Source organism: Bidens hawaiensis, unplaced genomic scaffold (genome assembly GCF_021521415.1).
Source record: "Bidens hawaiensis isolate Kalapana, Puna unplaced genomic scaffold, B.hawaiensis_p1.1 tig00020028_1, whole genome shotgun sequence".
In the NCBI taxonomy this organism is placed as follows: Eukaryota; Viridiplantae; Streptophyta; class Magnoliopsida; order Asterales; family Asteraceae; genus Bidens; species Bidens hawaiensis.
The window spans coordinates 346,254-363,687 of NW_027493043.1; the positions used below are offsets into that span (position 1 = coordinate 346,254).

The following is a 17,434-nucleotide window of genomic DNA, read 5'->3' on the forward strand; positions in this document are numbered from 1 at the left end:
ACCAAATCGGACGGGGTCCGATATTTTGAGAACCGGATTTGGATTCCACGATACGGAGAATTGAGAACTCTAGTGACGGACGAAGCTCACAAGTCCCGGTATTCTATCCACCCCGGCTCGGATAAAATGTACCATGACTTAAAGGTACTTTACTGGTGGCCAAACATGAAAGCCGACATTGCCACCTACGTGAGCAAATGCTTGACTTGTGCAAGAGTCAAAATAGAATATCAGAAACCATCTGGCCTGCTACAGCAACCGGAACTTCCAATGTGGAAATGGGAACACATTTCAATGGATTTCATCACGGGTTTACCTAAAACACCGACGGGATGCGATACCATCTGGGTGATCGTTGACCGATTGACTAAGTTTGCACATTTTTTAGCGATTAAGGAATCAGACAAAATGGAAAGATTGACTCACGTCTACATGAAGGAAGTAGTGTCTAGACACAGAGTACCTGTCTCAATCATATCTGATCGAGATTCTCGTTTCACTTCGCACTTTTGGAGGTCACTACAGAGCGCACTAGGCACCCGTCTTGATATGAGCACAGCATACCATCCTCAGACGGATGGGCAAAGGGAACGAACTATTCAGACCTTAGAGGACATGTTGCGTGCATGTGTGCTGGATTTCGGAAAAAGTTGGGAACCTCACTTACCTTTGGTAGAGTTTTAGTATAATAACAGCTACCACGCAAGTATTAAAGCAGCGCCGTTTGAAGCGTTGTACGGACGGAAGTGTCGATCACCTCTCTGCTGGGCAGAGGTGGGTGACAGCCAAATCACTGGTCCAGAATTGGTACTCGAAACCTCTGAAAAGATTGTTCAAATCCGAAACCGCATGGCAGCAGCACGAGGTCGCCAAAAGAGTTACGCCGACAAGCGCCGAAAACCTCTCGAATTTCAAGTGAACGACCAAGTATTACTCAAAGTCTCACCTTGGAAAGGTGTGGTTCGCTTTGGGAAGCGAAACAAACTCAATCCATGATACGTTGGTCCTTACCGGATAACAGAACGCGTTGGTCCGGTGGCGTACCGACTGGACTTACCAACAGAACTCAGTGGCGTACACGATGTATTCCACGTATCCAATTTGAAGAAATGCCTATCCGATGAAACCCAAGCAGTCCCTCTGGACGAATTACAAGTTGATGAACAGTTACGCTTCATTGAAGAACCAGTCGAAGTTTTGGATTGGGAAACCAAAACACTCAAGCACAGCAAAATTCCAATCGTTAAGGTTCGTTGGAACTCGAGACGTGGACCGGAGTTCACGTGGGAACGCGAGGATCAAATGATGAAAAAGTATCCTCACCTTTTTGAAGGGCTGACCAAACACAGAAAACCGCGAAAACCGACAAACCGTCAGAAATCACCGGAGGTATGAATTAAATTTCGGGACGAAATTTCTTTCTACTAGGGGATGATATAACAAACTGAAAATTTTTCTTACTCTTTTCAGACACTCATCACGACTTGACTCAAATTTTCGGGACGAAAATTCTTTAACATGGGAATGATGTGACATTCGTCAATTCCAGGTTAACTCCGTTAACTCAACTCCGTCAATTCAAACTAAAGATCATTGGATCTATAACGCACATCTCATTACATTTAAACTAAGGTTTTAAATGACGCTTGACAACTACTACATGTGTAGTCTTTCGGGAATTGCAACGAAACGCAAACGAGTTGACGCTAACCATTGGGGAATAAACGAAAAACGTCAAAACAATAATTATGTGTTAGACATATGCGATACTTGATTATATTATGTGTGACGCTAGACAAGAAACAATAACTAAGTTAATTAAGCTAGAAAAGTACAAATTAGAAGTTGAGGGACCAAAGTGTAACATCTTATTATTAATAATATGTAAAACCCTAATCTCCTTCTCTCCCTCACTAGACCGATCGGCCAGCCCCCCCCCCCCTCTCCCTCTCTTGTGACGGCAGCCCACACACACACACATACCACCCTTATTTGATCATGGTTTTCACAATTGAAGCAACCTACACCCGTTTCTAGTCATCTTCCACCTTCCTCTTGCTTGTTTTGTGCTTTTGAAGGTATAATTATAAACCCTAAAATCCGAAAATCATATATATGGTGTTCATATGCTTTGTTTTGATTAGATGATGTTTAATTGTGTATTGATTGTTGATTTGATAACTAGAATTGATGTTATTGCATGTTAATTGCTTGTTTCTTTGATTTTGAGTCAAATAAAACCCTAATCATGTATGTAGTGTGTAATGGATGTGCATGGATAGTGATTATGGTGTCTAGAATGTCATATGAACGGATTGTGGTCTATAGATGATTAATATGTTGAGTTTGGATGCAAACAGTTTCTGGACAGATTGTGTTGTTGATGTTCAATTGACTGTAACGGGGTGTGAATGTGAGAATTGGTCGGGATTATTAATACTACAGTGTACTAGGTTGAGTGTAGTTTCTAAGGAATATAAATTTGCAATTTTTGGACGTTTAAAAGTTAACTTTTATGATTTTAAAAAAACGTTGTGCAAATCTGAATTGTGAGACCTGCTGTTAGGTTGTTTTGTAAATATTATATCTCATGAACTACAAGACCAAATGGGTTGGTTCCACTTCTGGAAGTTAACTTGTTGAGTTAAGAACCTAACCCAATTGGTCTTGCATTAGTTGGATTTTTTATTTAACGGGAATTACAAATAACATTCTGTTGCGCATGAATTTGATTGTTGTGAGTTTGCTGTAATGTTTTGATCATTGGTAGAAATCTATGAGGAATAAAAATATAATAAAATATTTTTTGGAAACCTAACACATGTACGCTTTTGTGATGATTTTTGATGAATTAATTGATGAGTTATGATCTGTGAATTAGAGTAATCTTTACTAGTAGTAATCTGTCTCGGTAAAGCTAGTTGCTGAGTTAGGCGAAAGTACATGAAATATGTTGATAATCGATAATTGCTACGTGTTTGACCAAAATACCCTTGTGTTAGATCATTACTAGAAGTGTGCTATGTTTATACTTGATGCTTGAGAAGTTGTTTACACTTGTAACGAGTCACTAATGTGCTTGTCGAGTCACACGAAATTCACAAACGAAACACGAAGTGTATTATTTACATAGGTATTACGTGCCGAGTCTAGAGACTCGTTAATAGCTTAAATACTTAGAAAAATCTCATTTTTGTCTTAGAGCTCGAGTGAGGATTTTTCTGTGACGCGCATCTCTCGGACTTTTGTTTTCAGTAATCTTCGCAAACAGTGAGTTTCACTTTCCCCTTTTAACTCTTTAAAAACGCTTTTCACTTGGGGGAGATAACATACTCCGAAACGCTTTTAAGATTTTGTTAGTAGATTATATATCACTTGTAAAGGCTAAGTGGCAAACGAAACAATTGAAGTCCTACACATCGAACCGTTTAGTGTTGGAAAATAGCGAGTCACTGTTGAGTAGTACTACTGGGTTTGACAAACCCCACCCAACGCTAAACTCGACTGGAGGTCGAGTGGGTGTAATTTTGGCTAACACATTACCATGGTCTGGATGACCTGGTAGCAAGGCACTTGATAAACAGTCAGCTTCGGTGTCGAACACTTAGTAATACTTGCTTTATAGGCTAGCTACCTATAGATATATAATTGATTTAACACTATCTGGTAACGCAAAACGCTAAACGCAAAACGTTAAATGCTTTATTTTATATAAACTTGTGAACTCACCAACCTCGTGTTGACACTTTTAGTATGTTATTCTCAGGTAGCCGAGGCGGGCGCGCGGTATAGGATCATGCATTGCTTGAAAACGCTTTTGTTTATGCAAAATATTTTAAACTATTATCATTGGGTTTTAAGTCGTCCTGCGTGACGCAACATTTGTTTTATGGTTTTTACGCTTCCGCATTTAATTACTCGTAAACGTTTTGTGGTTTGAAAACTTTGTTTTATGGTTTGATTATAACTAATGAATCCGATCCTGTTAGTTCACACCCTCTGACGGTAAAACTCCGTTAGTGGATTTTGAGGGTGTGACATGAGTACACACAATCAGAGCAGTTTCAGGTATAAATCCTCTACTCTGCAAACGTAGATTGATCGACTATATATGGTTTATGTTTTTGGTTTAAATATAATGAAATGATTATAATGTGTGGTTGAAGAAAAAATCGGCTTCATCAAAAGGAGCTCGAGCAAAGAATGTTTTTTGATCATCACATGGGACAAGGGGGTTATACCTACAAAGGAGTGTTTGAGTGGCAAGTAAACATATTTAGCCACTTTTAATGTAATATCCAGTGTCTATATCATATAATTAGCCACTTTATTATTAAATTTAAGTGGCCATTTCTTTGCTATATCCACACGGTATAGGTCACAATGCAAGCTTAACACAACCCTATTGGCCACAATAATATAAAATTCATGTGGCTGAAACATGAATTCATGTGGCTATATACGTGCAATGGTCACTCATAGTAAATTGTGTTGTGGCCATTTTCTACCGTTTAGCCACACTTATTGGAGAGGCTTCTTGATGACCAGCAACTAATGCCTGTACCCTTTAGCCACACTTATTACCACATAACGCCACTAAAAACTGTGTGTGGCCATATCATACTCACGGTGTCGCGACCTTTGGCCACATATGACCTGAACCAATGTGTGTGGCTAAAGGCCTACGACCATACTTTTTTCGGCGCCGTGGTTTGGGGTGTGACACATAACATATAGTGATAAAGTGACATAGTAGTATAAAAGCACATATGACATCATATGATCGAAATAGACATACAAATAACGATCACATACAAATTCCACTTAAAATCTAGGATTCTTAGCTTCTAAAGCTAAGACACAAAAGTGACATTCCTTAAAAGTCTTAAACCTTTATTCTACGTTTCCATGAACACCTATCATCGACCATGTTTGCCACTCTAGAAAATTCCGCCTAATCCGCTCCTCCCAAGTCAACTTGGGTCTACCTCTACTCCTTCTCCTTTCTACATTGACGGTTTCCATTGCCCTAAACGGTGATGTTACATGTCTCTTTTTCACATGCCTAAACCATCTCAATCTCCTCTCCTTTATTTTTTTCCTATATGCTAACCACTCCCAGTCGTTCCCTAAAAACGTCATTGCGTATTCGGTTCAACCTTGTGTACCCACACGTCCACCTTAGCATCCTCATATTGCATAACTAGATTGGTTTAAGTACATAAGAGAGTCTAGGGTGTTCACTCGCGGAGGAGTCGATTGGTGGCATATAATTTAGGGATATTAGTTTTAAATACTTCCAACTTTCACTCATTGGACGATAACGCTCCCAACTAACGATTTGTATTCTTCCATTCCAAACTTGTAACTTATTTTCTTCTGCCACTCCCGAACTTAACGGACACTAACTGCGTTAATTTCTTTGATGATATATCATGTTTTTGCTTATGTGGCATACCATGTGGAAAATACCTTATTAAAAAACCTAAAAAACAAATAATATATATATGTGTGTGTGTGTGTATGTATACACACACACACACATACATACATACATACATACATACATACATACATACATACATACATATATAAGCCCCACCAACACCATTTCATATCTACGGTCTACACCACCATAGACCTTCGCACTTACAACTACTATCACAACCACCAAAAGCCTCCACTGCCTCCATCATTAGGGGTCACGCTCGAATCAATTTATTGTTTGCAGATTGTGATGGATGGTTAGATAAAGATGAATGAGGTAGTTGTTGATGAAAATCCCAAACTCAAATGAGGTTTCCGCCGCCGCCATGTTTTTTTGGCGAGTTCTGCCGTTAACGATAGAGCAGCGATTCGAGATAATAACATTGTGTTTTTCTCGTTTCTTTGTTATGATCAAAAGCCGTATGCTAATGTATTCAAACTATAAACAACAAGATTAAATTTTAGCAAAGTATATTGGGCTGGTCTAGGGTTTGGTGGTTAGTGTGGCTGCCTACGATAGTGGTGGTGAAGGTTGGTGGTGATGGTGAAGGCAGTGGAGGCTGGTGGTGGTAGAAACCAGCATTGTTGGAGGCCGATGTGGTGGTGCAGACGGTGGTGATGGAATTGTGCTTGTATATGTAATGGTGTATATATGTTTGTGTATATATATATATATAAAAAAAAATGATCAAGAGAGAACTCCTACTTAGGGAGAGAACTAAGGAACTCTTAACTCTAGGGTTATAATTGTAAATTTGATTTTCTAATGGGTTTTAATATACATCAGGGACTTACTCTAAAAACCTGCAGACCGTGAATCCATAAATCTTGATGAATAAGAACCCTAAAACATTGAACATCGATGCTCTACTTGCGTGTAATTATGCATATACAACCGTGAATCGTATCTCCATCTTTGATTTCAACCAATGAACATGACAATTGAAGGTATCTCTTTCTTATTCATGTGTGCTTTTACTAATTTTCATTGTTCCCAGTTAAATTGATTAGATATTTCATTATCTGAAAGTTCTACGATCAGTAATTATACTGTAAGTCTGGAATTTGGTGATTCTAGGTCAAAAACGACCCGAATTTGGTAATTCTAGGTCAAAAACGGCCATAATTGGTTGATTCTAGGTCAAAAAGCGACTATTGTTCTAGGAAAAATAATATAAATTGTTTGCTTCATGTGTTGATTTGATAGTTTAATTGATTAATCATGAGTTAATAGATTATTAGAAGATAAATGAGTATACAGCTGGTAATAATGTGTCATACAGAGTATTGCACATGTGTAATACTGGTATTATTACGTATGTGGAATACCAACAGGGGGAAGGATCAAGAGAGAACTCATTGTTGGAGAGGGAACTACAGAACTCTTTAATAGAGGGGTGTAATTGTCAATTTACTTCCCAAAAACATCTCATACGTATGTTCAACTTTCCAAATCATTGCATGACGGCATATGAACCTAATTATCCATAAAACACTTACAAATTGATGATTTAGAACCCTAATTGTTAAGTATATCGAAGTTTGATTCCCTTTTTTATGCCGTCTATACACTTAAATGATGAATACAAGGATTCTATTCATATAGAAAGTCTTAACAGAATGGTGGACGAATTTAAATTGGTGATTGTGAACAATGATAATGAAATTGAGAAATTGAAGAATAAGACATGAGTTTCAGATGATTGGGAAGAATGATTTGGATGCTAAATTGACTGTTATTCTCATTAAATCACCGCTAATAAGATATTTCCTACTTTCTCGCATAAGGTTTTTTTTTTTCTTTTTTTTTCCTAATTAACACTGATTAATTTAATTGATTAGTTGTTATTTTTGAAAATATATACCTTTCAGCATTAGATTTGAATGTTGGTGTTAAACATGTAGAAAATGGAAATTAATGTTTCAACTTTTTTGTTTAACATGAATTTCTTTATGTTGGAGTTCTGTTTAAATAATTATGTGATTTGATATGTTAGTCCTTTGTTAAAACCTGGAAATTGTAGATTGGTTAAATTGAAGAAATATGAAGTGAAGGTTAACGAGTTGAAATCGAAAACTGATTAGTTATAACATAAATTAGAGTCAAACGAGAAGTTTGATTCTAATTTTAAGGAGGAAGAGGTAAGGAATAATTTAAACATACACTGATTGATGATTGCAGCGATGGTGATTGAAAGTCACACACATGTGTTATATTTAGTATTACATATATGTAATAAGAAATATATCTAGTTTAAGGAGAAAGAGGTAGATAAGAGATCTAATTCGCCAATTTGTTATTGAAAATTGCAGTATCCATATCAATCGGGAAATTGAACAATAATGATATGCAATATAGTTTTGGATTAAATGGAGGATTATTCAATCATGTTTGTTAATATACTTAGTTAGGCTTACCAACAGGTGATTATATTGATTTTTTTTCAAGTGAAAGTATGGTCGGTGATGATGCTGCGATGATCGATCTATGTCAATAAGGTTTGCAATCTGCCTTTAAGTTGTAGTATTCATTAATTTGACAAACTAATTCAATCATAAAAATTATTAACATTAGGGACTTTTTGAAACTTGGTGGTTAGGTTACAGGTCAACATGACAATTAATTACACGGGTCAGAGTTGGGTTGACCATAAACACATTTTGCCCACAATTGTTTACATATCAAGTTGGCAGTGTCAATACCACAGTTTTAAGCAGGTTTGGCAATTATCTTTTATCTATTTATATATTTTCTTTTATGCTCTGTCTAACTATAGCTTATTTTGTGCAATACAGCGCGACGAAATATGTGTCATGCTACAAACACACATAAACGATGCCATGTTGCACCTGTACTCTAAATTATGCTCTACAGCTAATCTTAGGCTAATTAGTGGTGATATTAGGAACTGTACATTCTTTTATTTGAATTATCTATACTATATAATAAACAAAGCTTTATAAGTGCCACATGTCATTATCATGGTGATCCTTATAAAATTTTCCCTCCCCTCTTTCATATTAATACATTCTCTTTTTAATATTTCATTTTCAATTTTTAATAATTCCATCCTAATTTAAAAGAATTAATACCATCATAAATATGTTAATTTGTTTAATATAAAATATATTGCATTAGTTATTAATATTAGATTTTTATAAGTAACCAATACGAAACGGGTGGGTTTCTTTAACCGGTTAAAGTATTAGACATTGTTCATATCAAAACAATTTAAGATTAGAATGAGTTTTGGTCCACGAGTTGGTTTAAAAAAGTAGTCATTCACAACTAAGTTTTGATAATAGAACATAACAAATTAATAATTTATGATTTATAAATTTACTAAATTTTTATTTACAAATTGCGTAATGGTGTAATTATTTTATCGTATAATATATCTTTATATATGTGTTACATTTTTTTTTTGTGTTTCACATTATGTTATTATTTAAGAAAAATACTTATTCTAACCCGTGTGCTACACGGGTAAATAACATAGTGTTAATATAGACATCACACCATGTGGGTCAAACTACCAATTTAATTAAAGAAATTTAGTTGAATTTGTTTGAGGTTGTTTTCTTTTTGTTGGACATGTATAAACTTTTTAGGTTTTATATAAATTTAAAGGTAGTCTTTTGCTACAATTTAATAAAACTATTTATTATTTTTTTTTGTCAATTTTGGGAGGTTCTTTGATGGAGGTGGTCTCATTTGTTCAATTGGGTTTTGTTTAAGGGGTTTTTTGGGTGGGCTGCAATAAATTTTAATGCAATCTCAAAACCACCCACAATACCAAATGTTATTTTCCAGCGACATCTATTCCAATGGTCTCTAAACCGTCTAAAAACATCAATTTCATTGCTTAAATGTAAATAAAATATATACTGTACATATGTAATACTAACAACAAGCTTGTATCGAGGTTACAATTTGGGTATAAAAAACACCAACAAGCAGTTGCAAAGATACGATTTTTTTAAATGTAAGCAAATTATATATTGCACATATAGAAAAAAAATACGCTTGAAACGAGGTTGTGATTATAAACAAGCACTAGCAAACAATTGACACAAAGATGAACAAGATTGTATACTATGCGATATATTATTTTGTCATTCTGTAGTTTTATCAACTCCTTTTATTTTCAAGGCTGCGTTTTCTTTTTCTTGGCACTATCTTTGATGCCCGATCTTCATCGCCTGGTTATAAATTAATGTTAGCAGTTAGTAAGTATACCTAAGAAAGTACTAATGCATGTATGCAATACACTAGTACTACATATATGTAATACAGTAGTACTGCATATATGCAATACACTTAATACAAACACGTACGTAATAGTATTTTAAAAAATATACGCACCAAAAGTACTTCATATTTCTAATTTTTGTAAAAAAGAAAGACTTGCCTAAAACATACATTTCAGGTTCTATTCAATTACCCATATATGTGATGCATAATACAACATATTAGTGTTTAAAACAATATTACATATTGCATATGCAACAACATTAACATTTGTGCAGTATAACTAAACACATGTAACCGTGTAATATATGCAACTATTTTTATGCTTAATACAATAGTAATACATATATGTAATACAGTTAATACGGACATATAATACTGTTTTAAAAAATGAAAGTAGTGCATATATGTATTATACGTAAACAAAATTGCATTAATATTGTCTTCGCAATTTCAGATGCACTTACATATGCAATATTAAAAAATACATCTGAATACATCAACGTTGATAGGTTTAAACATATTACACATGTGCAATATAACTAAATATATACAATATATCAACATTACTACTTTCAACGCTACATATATGCAATATAACTAAAATCTGCACTAAAATGCATCATAAACGTGAATACATTAGTATTGCATATATGTAATAAATCAATGCTTCATATACATGTAGTATAACAAGACTGCATATATGTAATACATTAGAGCTGCATTTATGTAATGCATCAGTACTGAATATACACATAGTACATCAGTAATACACATATGTAATACCTTGGCAAATCACGTAAATTACATTAACTAATCAGTGTGTGTATCATTCAAAACCTTCATTGTAATCGGTGTACAAATTAATATTTAGCAATAGTATATTGTTATTCAATTAAACAAAAAGCTAAAAACAGAGCATATTAAACCGTACAACCTCTATTTGTGCTCGATTGTTGTTCAATACACCCAATCGGCACTTCAATATGCGAAATTAACGATTAAGATTGGTTACCTTGTGGTTTTCTTTGGAAACCTAATTTTGTAGTCGATTTGAAGATTAGATGATCGAACTGAAGATTTGAAAACCCAAGATTAAAGTCAGAGAAAGATATGGTTGGGTGTGGAAGAAAATGATTGATTATACTTTTCTGCACTTCCAATTTTACCCTTCCTCGTTATAAATCCCATCCCTTTTTGTTTTTTTCCTTTTCTTATATTTTTAGCCATTAATCATCTAAATTCAATGGTTTTAAGTGAGTTATTTAGTTCTCTCATTAGTGGGAGTTCTCTCTTAATCCCACCCCTATATATATATATATATATATATATATATATATATATATATATATATATATATATATATATATATATATATATATATATATATGGGTGGGCTATAATAAAAATAAATAATTTTCTAGAAAGAGTAAGAATAAATCTAGGCCATTGGATCTATGATCTAATGGTTGAGATTGGTAGTTTTTAAAATAGCAGATAGTTTCCTAGGATTAATGATTTATGCTACATACTTTCCTAACATTAAATTTTGCAATTCCTACTCTTCCTACAAAACTGTATATTTTTATTTTAACCTTTATATATATATATATATAATATAGGTATTGGATCATTTCAGAAGTTTTTTTACAGCGAGAAGTGTGAGAAGTGAAGGTGTAACTCCATTAATCCATAATTTCACCCCCTTTCTTATGTGTAGATGCGTTGTGTAAGTGCATATGTATGTGTGTAGGTACGTATGTTTGTATATGTGTACGTATGTTTGTATATGTGTATGTATGTTTGTATGTGTGTAGGTACATAGGTTTGAATGTGGCTTGGTACATTTATATATTTGTAGGTTGGTTTGAATGTGTAATTAAGACATAAATATAACCAACCTACATATATGTATGTAACATCATATGAAAGGGAGTGAAATTAGGGATTAATGGAGTTATACATTCACTTCTCGCTGTAATATCACTTCTCACAAGATCCATCTATATATATATATATATATATAATTGATTTCTTTTGAAAACCACTTCGAGTTTTAAAAACTCAACGTAACAAAATTTGTTGAATTTTTTTTATACATGTGTGATATGTAAGTGTAAATAACGTAAAAAAGATTACAGTATTTTTTACACACCGAATCTACATATTACACATGTGTAACTAACAATTAAACTTATATAATCATCAAAAATCTTTATTATCTTCCCAGATTAATTTTTAAATCAGATTTATTCTCACCAACATATTCAACACTCATTTAATTGATTGTGTGGTTCATATTGAGTTTTTAAAGTTCTTACCACTCATTAAGTTCTTAAAAGATTATTCCTCTCTCTCTCTCTCTCTCTCTATATATATATATATATATATATATATATTGTTTTTGTTAGGTTTTTCTTTTTTTTAATAAGATATTTTCCACATTGCATGCCACATCAGCAATGATATGCCACGTCGGCAAAAAAACTAACGGAATTAAGCTCCGTTAAGTTAGGGAGTGACACCAGAAAACAAGTTACAAGTTGAGAGTGATGGATGACAAATCGTTTGTTTGGATTGTTATCTTTCAATAAGTGAAAGTTACGAGTACTAAAATCCAATCTCACTATAATTTATAGGTCATTTTATGTTTATTTAATTCTTTCAAGGTTTTAAGTTTTTAAACTCAACAATAATGTCCGTGAGCATGATTATTATTGTCACAACATATTGATAGTTAGGTTAGATGAATGTTACAATATTGTGAACAAGTTACTACACGTGGTTACTATACGTGGGACAATTTTACCGTATGTTTTAACTTGTGTAGGTTAATCAGATAATACATTCTATACAGTGTTTTCTTTTCCGATAACACAATAAAACCTTGTCCTCTTTGGTTAAAGTAACATGTTTGTAGATGTATATTACAGTTACAAAATTAGTTAACTCAGTGAATTTTTTTTAATAAACAAAAACATGTCAAGTTGTGATTGGCTAACAAAGATTCCAATTTGGCACCAACTGGGGTCCACCAAGACACCTGTGAATAACAAGAACAATGTAAAAGATTTTGTGGATGACACATGGATAAAAGGATAAGAACACATTGCTTCTCATTGGTCAGTTTCCAATTAATCCCTTAAATATCTAACAAAATCATCAAACCCTAAATCACAGCCACAAGATCCTACAAAAGGATGAACATACATTATTCATTTGCAACTCATCTCTCCAAATCTCTTACTATCACCGGAAAGTATGGCTGCTGTCACACAAGCTTCAGTTGCAGTTTTCCGGCCGTGTGCTTCCCGGTCCAGATTCCTGACCGGTTCATCAGGGAAGTTAAACAGAGAAGTATCAGTTAAACCGGTTAGTACCTACTCATCCGGTTCGTTCAAGGTTGAAGCCAAGAAGGGCGAGTGGCTACCCGGTTTACCCTCACCTGGTTACCTAGACGGAAGGTATGTTTGTTCAATTATGTTCGTTTAATTATGCTAGTTTATTTTCATTTGTGTTTGTTTAGGATTTAAATGAATGAATATGAACGAACACAAAAATGCCCGGTTAATCCTATTTGATTGTTAACCATTTGAATCGGGTGGTCGACACCGGATTTCTATTTGTTTATTTTATTAATTCATTTTAGTTTAGTTCATATTTAATTATTTATTTAAGTTTTATTATTTTTAATATATACATCAAGGATAGTTCTAGACAAAACAAAGTTTACCTTTTTTTTACCCGAGAATGGAAAAAACAAATAAAGCCATTACTCATTAGTTCTTCAATTTTAAAAAATATATATTCTATAAAGAGAAAGAAAATTATTCAATTTAAAAAAATATACTATAATATAAAGAAAATTATTGAAATGAGGTGTTTATTCGTCTTTTCTAACATGCTAAAAAAATATATAGACAAAAATTTGTTATTGATAGAACCTAATATATATGTGGTATGTTTCCTACATGTGTTTAACGTTTAAAATCTGAAAAAGTAACATATAAACAAGTTACTTTAGTGTTTTTCTTTTTTTTTTCTAGGTGACATAGATGTTTGTATCTAAGAAAGAAGTAAAAGATTTTAAAAATATGAAGTTATGAACCATATAGAGAATAATTTATAAATTTAGGTTTGGTTTGTTGTTCTCAAAATAGTTTTATTTATATTTAGTATTATTTAAACCGCTGTCCGGTTCTTAAATCTGGACTGGATTGTTAAAAGTTAAAACCACCGATTCGATGTTCGATCTAGATGATCTTAAAACATTAACTAACCTTGGTCCATGAACCACTTGTGTTGTTACAGTCTTCCAGGCGACAATGGGTTCGACCCATTGGGACTAGCAGAAGACCCGGAGAACCTAAAATGGTTCATTCAAGCCGAGCTTGTAAACGGGCGGTGGGCCATGTTGGGAGTCGCCGGGATGTTGCTACCAGAGGTTTTCACAAGCATAGGCATAATCAATGTTCCTAAGTGGTATGACGCGGGTAAATCAGAATACTTTGCATCATCTTCCACCTTGTTTGTGATCGAGTTCATATTATTCCACTACGTCGAGATCAGAAGATGGCAGGATATCAAGAACCCGGGAAGTGTTAACCAAGATCCGATTTTTAAAAGCTATAGTTTGCCTCCTAATGAAGTCGGGTACCCGGGTGGTATATTCAACCCACTCAACTTTGCACCCACTGCTGAGGCCAAAGAGAAGGAGCTTGCTAATGGTATAATTAATATTTACCTTCTTGCCACATGTTAAGATTTTTTATAACCAAAATGTTAATAATTTTATTATAATTTCAGGGAGGCTCGCGATGTTAGCGTTCTTGGGGTTCATCGTTCAACACAATGTAACCGGAAAAGGACCATTCGACAACTTATTGCAACACCTATCAGACCCATGGCACAACACCATAGTCCAAACCTTGTCGGGAAACTAAAACAATCTTAAAAGATACAATCAATCATGTTGTAAACCATGTGTCATGTGACCAATCTAAGATGTGTTTTGTTAATATACAGTGGAATATGAGACATTGGTTTATGATATTTATTGCAACTTATTCTCTCCTGCCATTATAAATGTCTCCATTCATTTCATACTATACAACTAACAAGCATCACTTAAACTATATCTCAAAACAAACTTAACAAAACATGTGTCCATTCTTCATGGTCAGTACACGATTCTTCAACTTTGGTTGTTTGTCATTAGATGATCCGGTGGCTGCAAGAAGGCATAACCTTATAATATAAAAACATTTGCTGAACATTTTTTAAAAAATGGTAAATTTTATTAATAAGATGTTACCTGTGGTTGAGGATACGAGTTTGTATCGATCATGGAAAGAGGGCACAGACCGGGCTCCTGGTTGGGCTCGGGGTTCCAGCTTTGACACATGTTATCACTGAAAATTGGCCTCGGGATCTCAAAGCCGTTGCAATTCATGGAATAATCTAGAAATCCTCGTAAACTTGTGGATGTTTCGGGCTTCAAATCTTTTGGTTGTGCAAAATTGAGATTAGTATATGGATGGAAGAGAAACTGGTCACTAAATTGTGGACTCAAGTTTGAAGTACTACATAAATCAGTCAAGCCACCGTCCTGTGTTGACCGGTCAACTTTTCCGGGAACTTCAAGATCTAGCTGCTTGCCGTTACCATATAAACAGTAGTTTGGAATGGGTACACCAGAACACTCTGCATCTCTGTAATTAGCACAAACTATTATTATATGAATTGCATAAAAATGTTAGTATTTTGACCCGTTACCTTTGAGGCATGTAATTTTGTTTGTCTGGTAATATTAAATTTTGATTTTCGTTATCTGGAAGCCATGATAAGGTTTGATCGTCTTGCGTATTGGCCATCATTAGAGGCAAATGCAACCCGTTTTGAAACTGTAACGCAATATTTATTTGAATAAAGTTGTAATGCACTGTTCCAAATAGAAGTCTCACAAAGTTAATATTATTACCTGGCTCGTGCAATCTATCGGCATAAGCTTTTGTTGTCCAAAATTATTCTGCAAAGAGTCATTTATTATTAACTACTGACCGGTCGTTAAACAAGTTTTACAACTTTTGGCACTTCATATACATAAGAGGAGCATTTAGTATGAACTAAATAAGTGTTTGAGAACAATGATCAGTTACCTTGTGTATACGAATGCGGTCAAGTGATTCCCTTATAGAATCTTCCATTTGTTTAAGATGTTCAATATTCTCAATCTTGTCCGGATTACTCCAATAACTAATTGTAGGAAAATAAGAACTTCGAGTAAAACAACAAAATCCAACAATTATACAGTCATGGCTTTAAAGGTACCTTAGTCGCTTATGTAAGTCATCAAGTTGAGACCGCAACATCATAGCGTGGTTGCTTAAATCCTAAAAACATTATTAACTACTAAATATAATATGTGTAATTAGTTAATAAAAGATATATATATTAGTTTAAGATCAGTATCTTGTAACCTCAGCTGACTGACTGCTGCAAACAGAATCAAACCAAAAAAAATAATAATAAGATCAGATTTTGTATCAAAATAGGAATAAAAATATAGAAAATTGATAACAATTATCAATTATTAAATATATTATCAACAACCTTGCGCCGGCAAAGTCTTGTATATTTACATCATGATCCAACTTCTTGAATGTTTTCTTCAAAGCCTGAATACACTCAACCGATCAACAAACAATTAACGAAAAAATAATATTATTCGACAACAATCCGGTATCTCGTCTTACTTCAAGGCTCTCCAATTTCCTGCCCAATTCCAAGAGAAAAAAAATATATATTAATCATAAACTCATAATATTATTCAAAATTCACATAATCACAATCAAGAAACCAAAAACACGCACCTTTTCGCTCTTTCTTGTGGTGTTAATCTCGCAAACTTTGCTATAACCTCATCAATGTTGCTAAAAACATATAATTTAAATAATCAGGATTAATATATAAAGGAAATTATTATGATTAATGTAAGCCGTGCCAAAATATTGTCCGGTTTTGTTTTCACCAGAGAAATTGCTCATTAATAATAATAAAAGATGAATAGATGATAATAAGTTAATAACCTGCGTTGTCCGGTGAACAATGTAGGTTTTCCGGTAGGCGAAAACAAGAGAAGAATGATGTCGATATCGCATAAAACCGACAATTCTTTGGCTTTCTTTAATATCCCATTTCGTCGTTTCGAAAATGTAACTTGTCGATTGCTAATGTTCTCCAATCTCTTGATTTTCAGTTTGACTCTCCCCATACTGCAAAAAAAAAAATCAAACGTGAATTCAGAAACTATGATCATATATATATATATATATATATATATATATAATTAAACATGAAACTTATAACCTTACAATATATGATGTTGAAAGAACCAAATGATGGCCGGGCAAGAGATCTGAGTTAATTAATAATTTTGATGAAGGAAGAATAGAGAGAGAGAAAGAGAAAAAAGAGATCTGTGATTGCGATCGTCACCAAGGAGCGGTAGAAGCGGATACTTGTAAGAAAATTGTAGTATGAATGACGTGAGAATCAGGCGGTGAATAAATCCATGATGACAAATATGGTCCTTGATTTTTATATATGTTTCATATAGTGTCCTTCACTTTAGGATGACGGTACCGGTACCGACCAGTACCAATCCTGAAAATCTCGATCCCGAAATTTGAAATT

At 33.9% G+C, this 17,434-nt stretch overlaps 2 protein-coding genes across 2 annotated transcripts; one reads left to right on the forward strand and one right to left on the reverse strand.

Annotated features, from left to right (window-relative positions):
- The first annotated feature begins 12,949 nt into the window (after positions 1–12,949).
- On the forward strand, positions 12,950–14,790 carry LOC143559726 (chlorophyll a-b binding protein P4, chloroplastic-like). The gene is made up of 3 exons (XM_077048212.1): positions 12,950–13,203; positions 14,051–14,466; positions 14,546–14,790. The coding sequence occupies exons 1-3, from the start codon at positions 13,001–13,003 to the stop codon at positions 14,680–14,682; spliced, it is 756 nt and encodes a 251-aa protein (XP_076904327.1). The 5' UTR covers positions 12,950–13,000; the 3' UTR covers positions 14,683–14,790.
- Positions 14,791–14,795: 5 nt separating this feature from the next.
- Positions 14,796–17,078, reverse strand: LOC143559727 (agamous-like MADS-box protein AGL65). The gene is made up of 11 exons (XM_077048213.1): positions 16,828–17,078; positions 16,612–16,671; positions 16,495–16,513; positions 16,352–16,416; positions 16,219–16,234; positions 16,070–16,131; positions 15,898–15,994; positions 15,720–15,767; positions 15,515–15,642; positions 15,054–15,450; positions 14,796–14,969 (listed from the first exon to the last, which is right to left on the reverse strand). The coding sequence occupies exons 1-11, from the start codon at positions 17,055–17,057 to the stop codon at positions 14,934–14,936; spliced, it is 1,158 nt and encodes a 385-aa protein (XP_076904328.1). The 5' UTR covers positions 17,058–17,078; the 3' UTR covers positions 14,796–14,933.
- Between the last annotated feature and the right edge of the window lie 356 nt (positions 17,079–17,434).

Coding starts and splice junctions, on each gene's coding strand:
- LOC143559726 (XM_077048212.1), top strand. CDS start 13,001: ATGGCTGCTGTCACACAAGCTTCAGTTGCAGTTTTCCGGCCGTGTGCT. Junction 13,204..14,050: donor CCTGGTTACCTAGACGGAAG/GTATGTTTGTTC, acceptor GTGTTGTTACAG/TCTTCCAGGCGACAATGGGT. Junction 14,467..14,545: donor AGAGAAGGAGCTTGCTAATG/GTATAATTAATA, acceptor TTATAATTTCAG/GGAGGCTCGCGATGTTAGCG.
- LOC143559727 (XM_077048213.1), bottom strand. CDS start 17,057: ATGATCATAGTTTCTGAATTCACGTTTGATTTTTTTTTTTGCAGTATG. Junction 15,643..15,719: donor CGATAGATTGCACGAGCCAG/GTAATAATATTA, acceptor ATTGCGTTACAG/TTTCAAAACGGGTTGCATTT. Junction 14,970..15,053: donor ACTCGTATCCTCAACCACAG/GTAACATCTTAT, acceptor GCCTTCTTGCAG/CCACCGGATCATCTAATGAC.